The sequence below is a fragment of the Anabrus simplex genome, chromosome 4 (assembly GCF_040414725.1).
Source record: "Anabrus simplex isolate iqAnaSimp1 chromosome 4, ASM4041472v1, whole genome shotgun sequence".
Classification (NCBI taxonomy): domain Eukaryota; kingdom Metazoa; phylum Arthropoda; class Insecta; order Orthoptera; family Tettigoniidae; genus Anabrus; species Anabrus simplex.
The window spans coordinates 262,068,375-262,088,239 of record NC_090268.1 but is presented as its reverse complement, the minus strand read 5'-3'; the positions used below and the strand labels follow the sequence as shown (position 1 = coordinate 262,088,239).

The following is a 19,865-nucleotide window of genomic DNA, read 5'->3' as shown; positions in this document are numbered from 1 at the left end:
AAAAAGAATGATATTTCTGTATCAGACATGTCCACAGTAAGAAGGAAATGCACCTTTTAATTTTTTGTCAATTCTGTCTGTCTCTAAGTATGTACGCACATCACGAGAAAACGGCTGAAGAGAATTTAATGAAAATCGGTATGTAATTTTGGGGAATGACCCACTATAATCTAGGCTATAAATTATTTTATTCACGCTAAGTGAAATTGTGGTTTAGGGAAGGCCTAAAATTTAATTCTACAATATTTATGATACTAATAGTCCTATAGATAAATACTACATCCTCCTCTGTGAACCATGTGACCTTGCCGCGGTGGGGAGGCTTGCGTGTCCCAATGATGCAGATGGCCGAGCCGCAGGTGCAACCATATCGGATGGGTATCTGTTGAGAGACCAGACTAACGAATGGTTCATCGAAAGGGGGGTAGCAGCCTTTCGGTAGTTGCAAGGGCGGCAGTCTAGATGATTGACTGATACGGCCTTGTAATAATACTCAACATGGCTTAGCTGTGTTGATACTGCTACACGGCTGAAAGCAACGGGAAACTACAGCCGTAACCACCTCCCGAGGACATGCAGCTCTCTCTGTATGAATGATGTACTGATGATGGCTTCCTCCCGGGTAAAATATTCCGGAGGTAAACTAGTCCCCCATTCGGATCTCCGGGTGGGGACTACACGAGAGGGGGCGATCATCAGGAAGATGGATACTGACATTCTGCGAGTCGGAGCGTGGAATGTTAGAAGTTTGAATCGTTGTGGTAGGTTAGAGAATCTGAAAAGGGAGATGGATAGGCTAAAGTTAGATGTAGTTGGTATAAGTGAAGTACGTTGGCAGGAAGAACAGGATTTTTGGTCAGGCGACTACCGAATTATCAACACGAAATCAAACAGGGGTAATGCAGGAGTTGGTTTAATAATGAATAAGAAAATAGGGCAGCGGATAAGCTACTACGACCAGCATAGTGAAAGAATTATTGTCGCCAAGATAGACACCAAACCAATGCCCACCACAATAGTGCAGGTCTATATGCCTACTAGTTCAGCGGATGATGAAGAAATTGAAAGAATATATGAGGAGATAGAAGATTTAATACAATATGTCAAAGGGAATGAGAATCTAATTGTGATGGGAGACTGGAACGCAGTGGTAGGCCAAGGAAGAGAAGGTAGCACAGTAGGAGAATTTGGATTGGGACAAAGGAACGAAAGAGGAAGTCGGCTGGTTGAATTCTGCACTGATCATAATTTAGTCCTCGCCAATACTTGGTTCAAACACCACAAACGACGGCTGTATACGTGGACGAGACCTGGAGACACTGGAAGGTATCAAATAGACTTCATTATGATTAGGCAGAGATTCAGAAACCAGGTGTTGGATTGCAAAACTTTCCCAGGAGCAGACGTAGACTCTGACCACAACTTGTTGGTCATGAAATGCCCTCTGAAATTGAAGAAATTGAAGAAAGGAAAGAATGCAAAAAGATGGGATCTAGACAAGTTGAAAGAAAAGAGTGTGATGGATTGTTTCAAGGAACATGTTGCACAAGGACTAAATGAAAAGGCCGAAGGAAACACAGTAGAGGAAGAGTGGAGAGTCATGAAAAATGAAGTCAGTAGGGCTGCTGAAGAAATGTTAGGAAGGAAGAAAAGATCAACTAAGAATCAGTGGATAACTCAGGAGATACTAGACCTGATTGATGAACGACGAAAATACAAGAATGCTAGAAATGAAGAGGGCAGAAAAGAATACAGGCGATTAAAGAATCAAGTGAATAGAAAGTGCAAGGTAGCTAAGGAAGAATGGCTGAAGGAGAAGTGCAAGGATGTCGAAGGCTGTATGGTCCTGGGAAAGGTAGATGCTGCATACAGGAAAATCAAGGAAACCTTTGGAGAAAGGAAATCTAGGTGCATGAATATTAAGAGCTCAGATGGAAAGCCACTTCTAGGGAAAGAAGACAAAGCAGAAAGATGGCAGGAGCATATCCAACAGTTGTATCAAGGTAACGATGTAGATAATTTCGTTTTGGAACATGAAGAGGCTGTTGATGCTGATGAAATGGGAGACCCAATTTTGAGGTCAGAGTTTGACAGAGCTGTGAGTGACCTAAATAGGAACAAGGCACCTGGAATTGATGATATTCCCGCTGAATTACTGACTGCCTTAGGAGAAATCAGCATGGTAAGGTTATTTCATTTAGTGTGCAAGATGTATGAGACAGGAGAAGTCCCATCCGATTTTCAGCAGAATGTTGTTATACCTATTCCCAAGAAAGCCGGTGCTGACAGGTGTGAAAACTACCGCACTATTAGTTTAGTATCTCATGCCTGCAAAATTTTAACACGTATTATTTACAGAAGAATGGAAAAACAAGTTGAAGCTGAGTTGGGCGAAGATCAATTTGGCTTCAGAAGAAATGTAGGAACACGTGAAGCAATCCTGACTTTACGTCTGATCTTAGAGGATCAAATCAAGAAGGACAAGCCCACGTACATGGCATTCGTAGATCTAGAAAAGGCATTCGATAATGTTGATTGGACCAGGCTATTTATGATTCTGAAGATGATAGGGATCAGATACCGAGAACGAAGAATTATCTACAACCTGTATAAAAATCAGTCTGCAGTGATAAGAATCGAGGGCTTTGAAAAAGAAGCAGCAATCCAGAAAGGAGTGAGGCAAGGCTGCAGTTTGTCCCCTCTCATTTTCAATGTTTACATAGAACAGGCAGTAAAGGAAATCAAAGAGAAATTTGGAAAGGGAATCACAGTCCAAGGAGAGGAAATCAAAACCTTGAGATTTGCCGATGATATTGTTATTTTATCTGAGACTGCAGAAGATCTCGAGAAGTTGCTGAATGGTATGGATGAAGTCTTAGGTAAGGAGTACAAGATGAAAATAAATAAGTCCAAAACAAAAGTAATGGAGTGCAGTCGAACGAAGGCAGGTGATGTAGGGAATATTAGATTAGGAAACGAAGTCTTAAAGGAAGTAGATGAATATTGTTACTTGGGTAGTAAAATAACCAACGATGGCAGAAGTAAGGAGGACATAAAATGCAGACTAGCACAAGCAAGGAAGAGCTTTCTTAAGAAAAGAAATTTGCTCACTTCAAACATTGATATCGGAATTAGAAAGATGTTTTTGAAGACTTTTGTGTGGAGCGTGGCATTGTATGGAAGTGAAACATGGACGATAACTAGCTCAGAAAGAAAGAGAATAGAAGCTTTTGAAATGTGGTGTTACAGAAGAATGCTGAAGGTGAGATGGATAGATCGAATCACGAATGATGAGATACTGAATCGAATTGGTGAGAGGAGATCGATTTGGCTAAATTTGACGAGAAGAAGAGATAGAATGATAGGACACATCTTAAGACACCCAGGACTTGTTCAGTTGGTTTTTGAAGGAAGTGTAGGTGGCAAGAACGGTAGGGGTAGACCAAGGTATGAATATGACAAACAGATTAGAGCAGATGTAGGATGCAATAGCTACGTAGAAATGAAAAGGTTAGCACAGGATAGGGTGGCATGGAGCGCTGCATCAAACCAGTCTATGGACTGATGACTCAAACAACAACAACTAAAGTTATATAAAACTAAATTTCTGATCATTTATGTCATGAATTCCTACCGTACCGGCCATGATAACAGAGATATTCATGAATCTGTATTTTTGTTGGTAAGTCTATACCTACACCGAGGCATGAGAACATTTTTAAACAGAATTTAATAATAATAATAATAATGCTATTTGTTTTACATCCCACTAACTACTCTTTTACGATTTTCGGAGACACCGAGGTGCCGGAATTTAGTCCCGCAGGAGTTCTTTTACGTGCCAGTAAATCTATTGACACGAGGCTGATGTATTTGAGCACCTTCAAATACCACGAGACTGAGCCAGAATCAAACCTGCCAAGTTGGGGTCGGAAGGCCTTAGCGCCTTAACCGTCTGAGCCACTCAGCCCGTCTAAACAGAATTTAATGAACATCATATGTAGAGTCAGGGAATAAGAAACTACAGTCTAAGGTTTAAATAATTCACCTAGGATGAAACGCCTATTTAGGGGAAGGTGACTAAAATTTAATTTTTATTACCTATGTTTTTGATTCTATTGAAAAGTACTACATAACAAAAGTTATAGAGAATACAATTTCCAATCATTTATGTTTTATTAAGATTTACCGTACCAACTATGATCAGAGCGGTATTTCAGAGTCGGAAGAAAACTAAATATGAATGCCTACAATATCGAAAGCTCATACAATTGATCAACAATAACATATCATTGACCATTGTTTGTTGCGTTGCCTACGTTATAATACAAGGGCTGGAAATAGAGCCCGTAAAACGCTATGGAAGTGGTTACACTGAAGTTCAATGCCGGGCCGCTAGGATCGCTATCTTGCTCCCTGTCTACCAGGCTCGCGCCTTTAAACGTGTTCATTAATTGAGTTGGTTGTGAATGTATTATGTATTTGTCTGATAAGTATTCGCAGTTCCAGTCATGGTTTATTCACGAGAAATTAAAGGTGGTGGAATTTCGTTTCACAAGTTTCCAGTGAATGTTCAATATTCGAATCATTATACAGAGGAAGTATTACGCATGAGATACGACTTCAAGCTGATCGAACTACGCCTCTGTTCCTAAGTTTTGATCCGAGTTACGTCATAAGAATCGGGTGATCCCCAAAATCTGTCACTGGACTTTTTTTAAACTATGCTACCGTGACCGGCAATCATTTGAGAGGTATCTTCAAACTCAGAAAACTTAAATTAGGAAACCAACGAGGAAAATAATTTGCCCAACAAATGTCACGAAAATGAATGTAGCAAGGGCTAAAAATATTGTATTTTCTCCTGAAACAATCTCTGGTTTGAAAAGTATGGAGGTGGTTTTGTCCCGAGAGCATAAAATACAGTTTAAAATAAGCCATTTGTTTTATGAAGCATTTTATTAAATTGTTCAATGCGCATAACATCTGCAACACCTCACATGGGACATATTCAGGAACGAGAACAAACGAGCATTTTTAACCGGGCGAGTTGGTCGTACAGTTAGGAGCGCGCGGCTGTGAGCTTGCATCCGGGAGATAGTGGGTTCGAATCCCACTGTCGGCAGCCCTGAAGATGGTTTTCCGTGGTTTCCCATTTTGACACCAGGCAAATGCTGGGGCTGTACCTTAATTAAGGCCATGGCCGCTTCCTTCCAACTCCTAGGCCTTTCCTATCCCATCGTCGCCATAATACCTATCTGTGTCGGTGCGATGTAAAGTCACTAGAAAAAAAAAAGCATCTTTTAGTACTGAAGATGAACTCCTCAGTTGGTTAATTAATGATTTCCTGTCATACATTAAGAAACTTAAAATCCATTCAGAGAAAGTAAAAAAGAATCATGAGAGAAATGTATCAGGCATAGATCTTGACTACCCAGTCCACTGTGGCCTGCGTAAAATACCTCATAAGTATACATTTGCATTATGCATTGACGAGGAACCTAACGAGCTATGACATCGAGCTCTTCTTCAGCCACCTAAGACGCCAAGTGGAATACAATGACATAATGGTTCGTGTAAGGTAAGGGTTATTCTGTCCAAAGGCAGGTCCGGACCTCCGCAGAGGTGTTCCTGAGCCGGAGTTTACGTGCGGTAGGATGGCCAGTTCCTTTCCGCTCCTCCATTCCCTTACCCCCCCGCCAACAGCGCGTGGCAACCCATCCAACTCCTGACCACGCTCAATGTTGCTTAACTTCGGAGATCTCACGGGATCCGGTGTTTCAACATGGCAATGGCCGTTGGCTTATGGTTCGTGTGGCAAAAGAAAAAACAGACTGTAAAGGCTGTTTAGAACATCTGTTCTCCAGCTACTCAAAGTCAAACATTGTGTCTTATTCGTTTTCAAGATCGAGGAGCCCTCAGATACCGAAAATCATCGTCTGTGGCACTCCTACAGTGAACGACGGAATTTGTCACTTCCGCTACACAGTACTTGTCCCGAAGAGAGTTACTAAAAGGTGTACGTTTATTTTTTCGAAAGACATGTTCAACAGTGAAATTAAGTGTGGAAAATGTAAAGGCGACAAACCACCTCTTTTTCTACTATGAACTTTTCTGAGACCTCTGTTAGACAACATTACTTTGAGCCACACAAGTAGAAGAGAGAAAGTTTTTGAAACTTGATAAGAAGCCCCTCAGAAGGAAAGTTTACCGAGCTCGATAGCTGCAGTCGCTTAAGTGCGGCCAGTATCCAGTATTCGGGAGATAGGTTCGAACCCCACTGTCAGCAGCCCTGAAAATGGTTTTCCGTGGTTTCCCATTTTCACACCACGCAAATGCTGGGGCTGTACCTTAATCAAGGCCACGGCCGCTTCCTTCCCACTCCTAGCCCTTTCCTGTCCCATCGTCGCCATAAGACCTATCTGTGTCGGTGCAACGTTAAAAAAAAAAAGGAATTAAAAGAAATAAGTTTCATAATGATAGATCCGTATTGAACTGTGATTACAATAGAGTAAAATAATATATTATTATTGGTCCACCTTTTCAATACAAAATGAAAATTACATAGGGACTAGTTTCGACCTAGTAATAGGTCATCATCAGCCTGAAGTAAATTAAAGCGTAAATATCGAAGAAAAACATAAACAATGTAAACACAAGTACAGTCTTTTTTAAGGTACATACCATGTGGGAATTTGAGTAGAGATATATTAAAAATAATAACTCTTCCAATTGACGAAGCACTGAGCGGAAGTTATGTAAAGTTCGGTGCGCCGTATATTATAAAAGACCACTGTGCACTAAATGACGTAATAAAGAAGAAGAGAAGGTTGAATGCTGGCTTCTTCTTAGCTGTTGTATATTCGAAGAAGATTACGTCGTATTTTACAAGGTATTGAAAGACGTCAAAATACAAGGATGTTGGAAAGGCTCTTCATTTTTTGGAACAAGGCAATTGTTGCGCGAGGATATAGCGCTTCTCTGAAGAAGCCAGCATTCAACCTTCTCTTCTTCATTACATCATTTAGTGCACAGTGGTCTTTTATAATATACGGCGCACCGAACTTTACATAACTTCCGCTCAGTGCTTCGTCAATTGGAAGAGTTATTATTTTTAATATATCTCTACTCAAATTCCCACATGGTATGTACCTTCAAAAAGACTGTACTTGTGTTTACATTGTTTATGTTTTTCTTCGATATTTACGCTTTAATTTACTTCAGGCTGATGATGACCTATTACTAGGTCGAAACTAGTCCCTTTGTAATTTTCATTTTGTATTGAAAAGGTGGACCAATAATAATATATTATTTTACTCTATTGTAAAAAAAAAGGAAAGTTTTGAAACTTCAATGACATATCCAAGCCAATGCAGCACCGCTCTATAAATAAAGTACTGTCAATACTTACAAAAACATTGTTCTTTTTATTTTGGATATACTTTACTTATTGACATATACGGCCATGTGAATGCAAGGGGGCAAGACCGCGATCCTAGCGGCTGAATGGTGAACTAGGAAGCAATCCGTTTCCACGAGTACATTTCAAGGCCTTGTATTATAGCGTAGGCAACGGCTTGTTGTAATGTTCTTCGTCTCTTATGCTGCCACTCAACTCCGATAGAGAGGATTAGTGTCCCGAATAGAACAGTCTGCCTGAATACTGGCGGGAAATAGCTGGGGAGATAGATAAACTTCTTCTTTAGCAAGTCATTCCTCTGGTTCATACATTTTCTGATACTATTGGTACATAACACACTGGTTCATCATAGTATTCCAGCTATTTGCTCCTTACTCTGATGCTCTGATTGGAATGAACAGCGTGCGCACTTAACAGAATAATAGCACACGATAACTTATGACCTAGTCTAGATTTACAATTTAGGCCTATGCCGAATTATAGCACCACAATTCGCTATATAAGTCAAAATTCAACCCTGAAAAGTGTTTCTTAAGAAAAGCCTCCTCCTCTTCACTTTTATTAAATTCTACATTCATTTTATTCGAAAGTAGCAGCGAAGAGGGGATGTCTCCTCTGGCTTGGAGGAAAAATTTGCCATGTCAGATAGTTTTTCCCCCGCCGTGTAGTGAATTGAGGTTTTTTGGCTCATTGGGTACTCCTTGGGAACAGATAGGTAATATAGCATAGTTTTTGCCCTGGGATTCTCCACTATTCACCTCCCAAAACGTGTATTCACGGCTATCTGTGGCCTGGTCATTCCAGCTCAGGAACTTTGGACTGTTAGATCGGCAGTGTAGTACTATTGGTTATAAGCGAGAAAATGTATGGTTTTTCATTTGATTATTTCATAATGATAACATTGCTTTTAATCGAGACATTCGTACTGACGTCATTGTAATGACCTACGTTGAATTCAGTTGGGAAAACCACAAAGACAGTCTTTCTGAGGATGTGAAAAGGCAGCTGGAGAATAAGTGTATGCCATTATAATGAAAACTCCCCCACTTGATCGTGGCTGATGGTAGGCAAGAGGGCCTACCACTAGAATGGAAATTCCGTACCCCAGTCTTCACATGAGAAAAGATGTTTGGAGACTTCCCCGTTGCGTTTCTACGGTAGCGTTAAGAGTTACACAACTTAATACAATCTTACTCACAACGTGTACACACCTAAACTATAATTCTGTATACAATGTAGAATTCCGTAGCGAAGCACGGGTACATTAGCTAGTAGTAACTATTCCTACATGCGCTAATATCAGCAGGGATCATTCAGAAGAAATAGAGTGGGTGAAAATTTTTGTCTTTAACCTGAGAGCCTTTGTCAGAATGCAAAATTGCACTTACCCCTACAGAGCAGAAATGAAATACGTATACAAAACACTGCATGCTAAGCACTAACATTGTGGTGGAGTGCGGTGGTGAACTGATGATTGAAACAATGCATTTGCCGAGAGCGGCTAACATTATGAACATTACATACGAATTTTAATGTAACTTATCATTTAAAAAAAATAATTCCTGAGAGTACTATGTCTCTGATGATATGTGAATATGTACCTACTCCAGAATGTTCATTGCATCAATGTTGGCAATTCTGGCTATTGCTTGTAAACAACAAACTGGCTATTGCTTGTAAACAACAAACTGGCTATTGCTTGTAAACAACAAACATGTATGACAGTGATTTTGCTGAGCGAGCTGAAGAAATGTGTAGAAATTATTGTAAAAGGAAAAGTAATCCTGCAAAGTGGTTTCCTAGGTGCACTTGTCCTTATAAAAATTATACATAACACTGAAATTCTTGTTCTCCACCTAAGTACATAAGAGAATAATGACTGGACTGAGTGGGGAAACTCTCAATATGCACCCTTACGTAGTTTACATCTGTCTCTCCTGTTTTGTTGGGACGGGTGCCATGCTGACTCCTCTGATAAAACTAAAACAGAATAAAACCATGTTCTCTCACAACCTTATTTTATTATCTTGAAGCACAACTAATTTAATGGGAGAGGTACGTGAATTATGCTGGCCGGTATTTATAAATTTATAAATAATGGTGAACACATGCCTTTTAGGCCTACATATACTGTATATACAAGTATAATAAATAGGTTTTATTTATTCACAGTTTATCATGTTGAAGGCTCTTTCCAAGTCAATGAATGCTACTAACAACTTCCTGTTCATTTCTAAGCTTCTTTCCAGTATCATTCTTAATGCAAGGATTACATATCTCGTTCCTGTTGCTGGAATGGCAGGGCATATCGAACAATTTCCTAGATGTAGCAGGCACTGTTCGATGGACTCTCCACAAATACCAAAGGTGAATGGCAATTCAACCTGATTGCCCCTCACACCACGATGCCAGGGTTGGGCCCATGTGTCAGGGGCTAACACACACAGGAAGAAGACACTCTCCATGCGGACATCAAACCAAGTAATTGACCATCACTTGCATTAAGGCAGAACCTGCTCTCATTACTAAACACAAGAGCGTCAGCCCATTCTCCATCCTTGGCTGATACAGGAAACATTTAATGACTGTGTTGGGACCAAATCTGGGTCAGACACACACTCATAGCCAGTGTTGCCAACTTAGCGGATTTTCCACGAAATTTGGCGGAATTAGAAGACTGTCGGCGGAGAAATATATCGTTTAGCGGATAGCGGAAATTTTGGCGGAATTCTACATTTATTATAGCAGAATTTAGTGTTTTATCCATTTCACGTTTCTTTAAAATTTGTACTCCAGTCTGTCTCCAAACTATTCCGTATTTCTTGTCAGGAGCTAGCAGTCACATGAGGAAAACATGTCATTTGGATCTGATGTTATGAGATCATGGTATCATGAATTTATAATGTGTGAGGAAAGGTTATTTATCTCTTAGTTGACGAATGACGACAGATAATGAAACTGTGAGAGAGTAGCATTTATTTTATGCTATGAAGGGAGACCGTCTAATGAACTGACCTTGAGGTAGGGGATTCACCTATTTTGCACTCGGCAGTAAAACGCCTCCATATTTTACCTCGCCGGCTTCAAGGCAGGGGGCTAATCCCAGTGGAACTCACAGATCAGATGAGTGCAGACATTTACTTGTATTATTATTATTATTATTATTATTATTATTATTATTATTATTATTATTATTGCTCATTTTTATTGCTCATTATTTGAGATCTGATTTCTTGGCGGAATTTTAGCAGATTTTTAGTAGTATTTAGCAAATCTTGAAAATATAAGTTGGCAACACTGCTCATAGCCCGGCTACAAAGGCTGATTCATAATGACCAACGTGTGCAGCAGCCTGTCAATACCTCAATCCTGCTCCTTGAAGTTGTAAAAATGACAACAGGAGCACATCACTATCAATGCATGGCTATAGCTTGACTGCTGCACATGTAAACAACATACAACCTTCCAAGCGTGCACAATACTATCTGGTACAGAGCTGGATATGGTGCAAAGAAGTGAATGGTACCATGCCATCTCTCGGGCGAAGTCCTTGCAACATCCGTCAGTTTAATTACACTCCTCCAGGATTCAATTACTATACCTAAATTTAATTGGACATCACTCTTTAGGATGTTGCATTGTTCTTTTCCAATAGTACGTGGAGGACCAATATAAAATGTGTTAATTCAAAGCCAATGAAAAGTTGTAAATGGTAGTTAAAAGTTCCACGTTTCTTCCACTTGCGTATCTATGCTGTTACCAGAGATGCCAACTTTCAAGAATGGCAATTAGTAATGTAGCCGTTCGGGCACCGGGGGGGAGGACGGGACGACGGGCGTGGCGGCCGTAGAATTTTCTTTTTTTGAGATCTTACTAACGTACATATCATTGAAAAATTAATGAACAACATACAATTCAACCAGATATTCAAAGACTGGCATATAAAGAGTGTATGATTCTTACCCGCTAAAGTAGCAGGTGATCTGCAGTAAATATCTGAGGTAGGTTGAAGGATCATTTCTTTTGTTGCGTACTGTAGTTGCTGTTTGGTAAACGTACACTGGTGACATGCTATTCCGTTTTATATCGTGCGCTTCCTCTGCACTAACAGAGCATTTAACAGTTCGGTGTTCAGGTTATGTAGCACATACCTATATACGAAATGCCACTGTAATATTTGTCCCAAATGGAACATAATCAATCCTTTTACACAAATAAAGGAAAAATCTGCGGCAAATTAAGCAATACCGTCGTTACTAGAGAAATATTTATACGTTCTTACGGGCTTTAGACAGGACTCACTTGTGTTGTATTCCGCTTCCCGTGCCGTCTTTTGTTTCTTTCTTGAGGTCCAGCATACGTGACGAATGGGAGTGCTATGTCTGTGAATTCTCATTATCTTTGACCATGTGACTAGCGCGGGCAGTTCAAACAGCAAAATAAATATATAACTTTTTTGTTGAAAGGAAAATAGCATGATCCCATGACCAATAAATATATAATTTATGAATGATTTAGGGCACAAGACGAATGGGCAACATGAAGAAAACGACACCTAATTAATGTAAACAACTTCAGTGAGCAAAGACATCACACACGAAAGTGTTAGACAAACAAAACACATACGGAAGCGCTGCGACGTAGATGAAAAAAATAGTTGTAAGGTAGTAAAGTATCTATCCATGTCATTCCCTTCAAGTAAAACATTTCGTATTATTTCTTAATTTACCGCATATTTTCGAGTGTATTTGTGTAAAAGTAATTATTATGTTCCATTTGGGACAAATATTACAGTGACATTTCGTAGATAGGTATGTGCTACGTAACCCGGTGTTCATATTAGCACAGAACTCAGTCTTGTTCTTCGTCACCATACGCAACTGAAAATTCGCGGCTACAAACACTACAAAAACACGCGTGAATGAGATTTTGAGGAACGCAATAAACAGGGCCATTCTTTCGAGTATTGCTCCCGAAATTTTTGAACTACTTTTGGTTTATTACTAGCGTCACTAATCACTATAACGTCCTGCACAATAAATCGCTTCATTATTTCAAACCTTTTGCATTTTGTAACACACGATTAGCATATATCCTACATGAGCAATATATGTAAATTTGGCAACTAAAATCGCAATAAATACTTCAACAGTCATACACGCAGTATCCACAATAAAACGGAGTTTCTCACCACTTCACAGCCAAAACAAAGGCAGAACAACTCGCATATTTGAATGGAAGTCTGGTCATGTGACGAAGACAACAGCTCCGCAAAATATACCACTTCACAGGTGCCGATTTCTCCGGTAATGGAAGCACACACTGAGTTCGGCGCGAGAAAAATCGAAATATTCTCAAATGACGGACAGGTAAGGTGTATAAATGATTACCGAGAAATCCGAAAATAATATTCAGATAATTAAAGCTGTAATGGCATTCCTTGTCTATACTTTTGAACACTTCATACACTTAGATTTGAAAATCAACAAATATCGTAATTTGAGGTGTGTGATTCGTAAAGGCGTAATTGTGACGGGTAATTCGTAATTATTACGATTGAATCGTAATAGTTGGCATCTCTGTGTTACAACAAGCATGAAGAATTAGAAACCACCATAAAGGGTTGCCCGTCAACCTTTGCCAGAAATGAGTGTAGAATAATTAAGATACATACCTGAGTAGATTCTGCTGCTGACTGTGGAGGCTCTTCTCGTGAAACTGCTGTGACAGTGGGTTGAACAGCAACCTGGCGAATGGGACCACTTGCTGTGCTCGTAGTAGGCATGTAGTCTGTGTGTGACGAAGTCGGTGATGACGACAGACTTTCAGAACCTGTACCACTGCTCGATCCAGTTGTATGCACTTGCTGCTGAGGTGGCACTAATACAGGTGTACTCTGACTGCAATAAACATGTAGCAAAAACAGCAAAGAGCTTAGTGTTCAGGCCTCAATGAAGTGCTCATTTAATTGCTCATTCATTTACTGAGAGTGCAGTGAATATTTTATTTTATTAAGTGTTGATAACTTGCATATGTTTCACAATTTTGACGGGAAGTTTGGTGCAGGGGGTCTATTGTCCGCAAGCTAAATTAAGGAAGAGGAGTTGCTATGAGATACAAGAATGACCTTCATGTGCATGCTTGAGAACAAGGAAATAACAGGAGACAATGGGAGAGACCAAAGGACCACATTTCGGACGCTCGACACGAGGCTAGAATGTCTTATGACATGAGTTTAAAGCAAGCGTAGGTGATGCGCTGATTTGAACCAATGAAAAAGTAGCATCATTTCTATATTGGCAATACATTGGTTAAAACGACAGATGTGCCCTGAATGAGCATAGGATGACTGTGAAGGAAAATTAATAAAAGTGACCAGCGCATGGGTTAGCTATTGTATTTCGCAGGAGTCTTCGAAGTAGTCGAGTTGAGGAGAAGAAGAAGTATCAACTTACCATGTGTGCAGCATTAGAGAAGTAAGTCTTGATAGTGTATTGGGACATTCAAACACTAGCTCAATATGCTCAGACTTAGAACATTTCGATGTGAACATTTATGTGCATAGTTGCCTGTCTATTTCAAGTTTATACCTGGGTGGAGTAAAGTAGATTTTCCTAGGACACGAATGCCTGATAGCCTGATAGACACAGTTTCAAGTCCAGCATTGTGTACTGTTACTAGATGTAGATCTGTGACATACTACGGGTAAAGTGTGGAGGGAGAGGGAAAATTGACACAGTTATGGGGTTAGATAAGCAGACAGTTTTAGCACGGCTGAATGAGAACTGGCTTTCACTGTCACGGAAAACTATGCTCGACTGTTGTACATAGTAACTGGCAGGTTGCATTGACCCAGTTGTAATACCAGAGAGGCCAACTTTCAAGAAAGGCAATTCGTAATGCACTCGCTTGGGCAGGCAGCGGCGAGGGGAAATTATTTTCCCGAGATCTTACTATCTTACATATCACTGAAAAATCAATGAACAACATACAATTCCACCAGATGTAACAATTTAAAGAGTGGCATATAAAAAGTGTATGATTCTTACGTGCTAAAGTAGCAAGTGGTTTGCAGTACATATCTGAGTGGAGGTTGAAGGATCATTTCTTTTGTTGAGTACTTGAGTTTCTTATTAGTGCAATCGTTCTCCAATCACTGGTGATTAGTGTTTGGTAAACATACATAGGTGTCATGTTTTTTCTTTTGATACCATGTGCATCCTCTGCACTAACAGAGCACTTAACAGTTCGGAGTTCATATAAGCACGGAATTCATTCTTGCTCTTCCTATCATGCGCATCTGAAATATCGCGGCTATACACACTACAAAACACGTGTGAATGAGATTTTGAGGAACGCAGTAAACAGGGCCATTCATTCTAGTATTCCTCCCTAAATTTTTGAACTATTTTTGGTTTATTACTAGCGTCACTAGTCACGGTAACATCATTATACGTATTTTCCTGCACAAGAAATCGCTTCATTAATTCAAACCTTTCGCATTTCGTAACACACGATTAGCGTATATCCTAGAAGAGCAATATATGTAAATTTGGTAAGCAAAATCGCAATAAATACTTCTTCAACAGTCACGTACACAGAATTCACAATGAAACGGAGTGTCACCACTTTACCGCCAAAACAAAGACAAAAGAAGTCGCATACTAGCATGGACATCTGATCATGTGACGAACAAAGACAACAACTCTGCAAGATATACCAATTCACAGGTGCTGTACTGGAAGCACACACTGCGTTCGGCACATGAAGACTCGAAATATTCTTAAACGAGAGACACGAAGGGTTTTTAAATGATTACTGAGAAATCCGAAAAGAATATTCTGAGAATTCAAGCTGTAATGGCATTCCTTGTGTATCCTTTTGAACACTTCATACACTTAGATTTGAAAATCAACAAAAAATTGTAAATTGTAGTGTGTGATTCGTAAAGGCGTAATTATGACGGGTGATTCGTAATTATTTCATTTTCACGCCCTTCGTGGCCCTTGTCTTCCTTTGGCTGATATCTTCATTTTTCGAAGTATCGGATCCCTTCCATTTTTTCTTTCCTTCCCATCCTCCATCCCCCAGGGGCTCTGAACTTCAGAGCGTGGGTTGGCGACCACGGGGCCCTTAGCTGAGTCCTGGCATTGCTTCCACTTACTTGTGCCAGGCTCCTCACTTTCATCTATCCTGTCCGACCTCCCTTGGTCAATTCTTGTTCTTTTCCGACCCCGATGCTATTAGGTTTGCGAGGGCTAGGGAGTCTTTCATTTTCACGCCCTTCGTGGCCCTTGTCTTCCTTTAACCGATATCTTCATTTTTCGAAGTGTCGGTTCTTTTTCTTTTTTCTTCGAATTAGTATTATATTAAGGATTGTTGCCCAATTGTATTTCCTCTAATAACAATAACCACCACCACCACCACCACCATCACCACCCTCTAATTAACGTCCCCCCCTTTCTCTATTTATCATTTCTTTATCAATTACTACGGCAAGTTGTTTCGAGTTGAACCTCGTATTTCTTTCATTATTTCTTCCTATTTTTTAAATATATTTTTTATTTGGCTTTATTCTTTTTTAACGTTTTAAATTATTTTATAAAACCTATATATCCACTTTGAAATTTGACGAAATTAAATCCTACACTGTTTTCCTAGGACTTCATTCACGTCACCTTTTGCTCTTCGGCCGGAGAAACAAATGCCTACAAGACCTGCCTAGCAACGACTTTACATAAGCGAATATTTGACCTGCTTATGAACTTCAGCTATATTTGTTTTCGGCGCAAGATAGTGATGTTCTGTTTACTCTCTTGACTGTGATTATTGTGTTTTGAACATTTACTGAATTGCTACGTTATGATACAATGTTAATTTTTTGCCTGTATTCAATGTGCTAGTTGTTTTAAGATCTTCGCAAATTGGCTGATGATGACACTTAAAATGTGTTGAAACCGGTCCCATTAAACAGGTCGTAACTACTTTTTACCATCTTATTACGGAGTATTGAAAGGTGGATCCTAACCTATAATATTGTACATCTTGAATCGTAATAGTTAACGCAAGAAATTTCATTTTTCCGTATTGAACCACGAATTACAATAAATAAACTTGATACTTCCACCTATTGAAATATCAAGTTTATTTATTGTGAATCGTAATAGTTGGCATCTCTGTAATACGGTGAATGAACAGAACATTGTAGTCAGGTTCCAAACCAGCAGATGCAGGAAGACGTCAAGAATGTGATTTCTACGCCAGGATGGAGATCCACGGACTGCACGAGTTTCAACTTCAAGATATCACAATGAAGATGGCTAGCTAAAAGGATTGGGAGCTGGCTGACCGGAGACAGGTGGCAGAATTTACAAAAAGATTAGTATTAGATTTGTATTGTCATAATGTACTTGTGCACGTGTTTTAATGTAGCAAAGGGGATAGGTTAGGATTTATTATTTAATTTCAGTAGGTTTAGCTGTTGGTTGGGAGGACTACGTCCTATCTCAGTAAAGTGTAAGGAAGCTTATATATTTTTTATATATTTAAATGTAAATAACAGGAAAGTACATGTGGACCGATTGCATGAGGTCACAGCTCGCATTTATTTTTCTTTTATCGTGACTCCATGGGCGAGTGGTTATTTTTTAAGTCAGTTTCTTGCTTTTTAGCCAAGTAACATAATTTATTTTTCTGTGATGTTCAAGACGCAGTGAACGTCTTGGGGCTTAAATGTAAACGTAAAAGGGATTTAAATTAAAGTCAGGAAAGACTAGATTCATTATATAATGGGATTTCAAAGTGTGCGAGAACATGCCGTCACGTTTTCCAATTCAGTGCATGAAGTGTGGATGAGAATCAAAATGTGTGTGTGTTTAGCTTGGATCCACGACATTTGTTAGTCAGCTTCATGATTATTTGAATGTAAATATGTGTGTACTTTGTGGCGTCAAGAGCCCGTTGTCATTATTGGTGTGAATTTGTGATTGGTTCACAATTTCTTTGCTCGCAGTTTCGTATTTCAAGTACTGAACATTAGAATCAGATTTCTTTAAACCGTGTTGTTGTTGTTGTTGTTATTATTATTATTCTTATTACTATTATTATTATTATTATTATATAAACCATGTTATTATATATATAACTCGCTAGGGCCATCAAGGACCACGTTAAGTCTTGTTGCGGCCGTGTGCGTAGAGGCGCGCGGCTGTGAGCTTGCATCCGGGAGATAGTAGGTTCGAATCCCACTATCGGGAGCCCTGACCGTGGTTTTCCATTTTCACACCAGGCAAATGCTGGGGCTGTACCTTAATTAAGGCCACGGCCGCTTCCTTCCAACTCCTAGGCATTTCCTATCCCATCGTCGCCATAAGACCTATCTGTGTCGGTGCGACGTAAAGCCCCTAGCAAAAAAGTCTTGTTGCATTTGACACTGAACTTGGCCTTCTTTAGAGCACAAATTTCCCTCATTCTTTGCGAGTGGGCCCACTTACGCTCCTCTGTCCGAGAGGCACCGTGTCTTCTCTTCGGTTGCTCGTCTCGGTTCAGCCCGTTCGTCAATATTTTCTTGCGGAAGAGATCTCTGTTAAGGGCATCTTCAGCCGAGATATGTAGCATTTGCAGGTCTTCTTTGGTATTTCTAAACCACGGAATTTTGGTCTTGGGGTTTGAATCAAAAAAGTGAAAGATTTCTTTAGTTAACTTTCTTCCGTCCATTCTTTTCAGATGACCATAAAATCGTGCCCGTCTTTTTTCTGATTATTATTATTATTATTATTATTATTATAACTATTATTATTAGGGCAATTTTCTCGAGTACGTGTAAGATATTTCAGTAACTTTCAGATTTTCGTACATGAATCATGTCTATTGTGGTAATTTCTCAGTGTTATGGTATAGTAGCAGAGTTGGCCATTTGATATAACATTTGACTTTACGAGCACGAGTGCCCTTGTATGGGTCCAGTGCGGGTAGCTTTTTTTTTTTTTTTTTTTGAGCGAAAGTAAGAAGACGTCATTTATATTTTTATCAGATTTGGCAACTTTAGGACATGATATATTATGTGTTGATGAGTCAACATCTGTGCGTTATTCTTAATCAACATTTCATTTTAAGAACATTCACCTGGAAGCAACTTTTTAATGGAGTGTATCACCATTCTAGAGCCTTGCCTTGATGCATATGTTTTATGTACATGGTTTAATCATTTTTAATGTTGTCACTACACTTGTCTTGAATCACTTGAACTTTTAACAGAATGCATTCAAGTAACCAGTCTTAATTTTAATTCCCATAAGTTACACACAGTTTATTTTAATGACTGTGTCTGTACATTGTTTTGGTTTATTCGAGGTAATTGTGTGATTTGTGTTATGGCTAATGATGGCCTACAGTTAGATTGAAACTAGTCCCAAAGGGAGATGTAATGTGACATATTACACAACTTTGTATTGAAAATGTGGACCCTATAAATAAAGTATTTAACTACTACATACCTGCCAACTTTTAGAAACCAAAAATAGGAAGATTTTTTAAATTCTTGGATTTCATCACATATAATCCACCACGGTCTTGGTGAAAAAAGGTCAGGATAAAAGGCATACATATTCTACAGTTGCAATGCGAATTGACCATTAAATTTAAAATCTTAAACTAAGAAAACATAAAAATGGTTACAAGAAAATGTACCTAATCATTCTCATTTATGACACTTACATACGAATAATAATATTTGTCACACCGACATACACAACAAAATGCATAATACCGTATTTTCTCGCGTAATTAACGCCTTTTTTTTTTACGAAAAATACAGGCGAAAACTTCGAATGCGTAAATTATTCAAGGAATTCAGATATTTACAAATTATTAACAATTCATTTACATTTAAAAGGTAGGCTACATAAAATATGGTCATCGAAGGAGGGACCCTGCTACATTACCCCAAACCGTTCGTATCCAATCTTGTACGAGTGATGTGACCATCCACCCTTTTTCTTGAACGTGGATCACTCTCGGAAATTTTACTTTAGGCATTGTTTTTCGTTTTAGAACAATGTAAGTTGTAAGATTTCTGCCATCAGCTCTTACAGCAAGCATTGCAGTACATCGTTGTTTTTTTTGCTTCCAGTAGCGCGTACGATAACACTATATGTTCCTTTCTTATCGATTGTTCGACTTTGTCGCATATGGAAACTGACTGGCGTCTGACCCGCGGTTCCTATATGGGAGATCAAATATTCCTTCACTTTACGCTTCTCAATCACAAAGCGATGAAAATGATTAAAATCATTCGTCAGTTTTTGGCACAATGTTGTTCTTCGTCGAAGAGAAAGTCCATATCTCTTCATAAAATTAATCAAGCCTCGGCTAACCTTCATATCAGAGACACTGATTCCATGTGCAGCGGCTATTTCTCATTCTTTAAAATACAGTAAAGCATTAC

At 39.2% G+C, this 19,865-nt stretch overlaps 1 protein-coding gene across 3 annotated transcripts in view; it reads right to left on the bottom strand.

Annotated features, from left to right (window-relative positions):
- Window positions 1-19,865, bottom strand: part of Mgtor (Megator) — a 546,425-nt gene that overhangs the window by 182,970 nt on the left and 343,590 nt on the right. For all 3 annotated transcript variants that reach the window (XM_067145519.2, XM_067145521.2, XM_067145520.2), the window contains exon 26: window positions 13,095-13,320. In XM_067145519.2, the coding sequence (XP_067001620.2) occupies window positions 13,095-13,320 (226 nt within the window). The remainder of the gene's footprint in view (window positions 1-13,094; window positions 13,321-19,865) is intronic.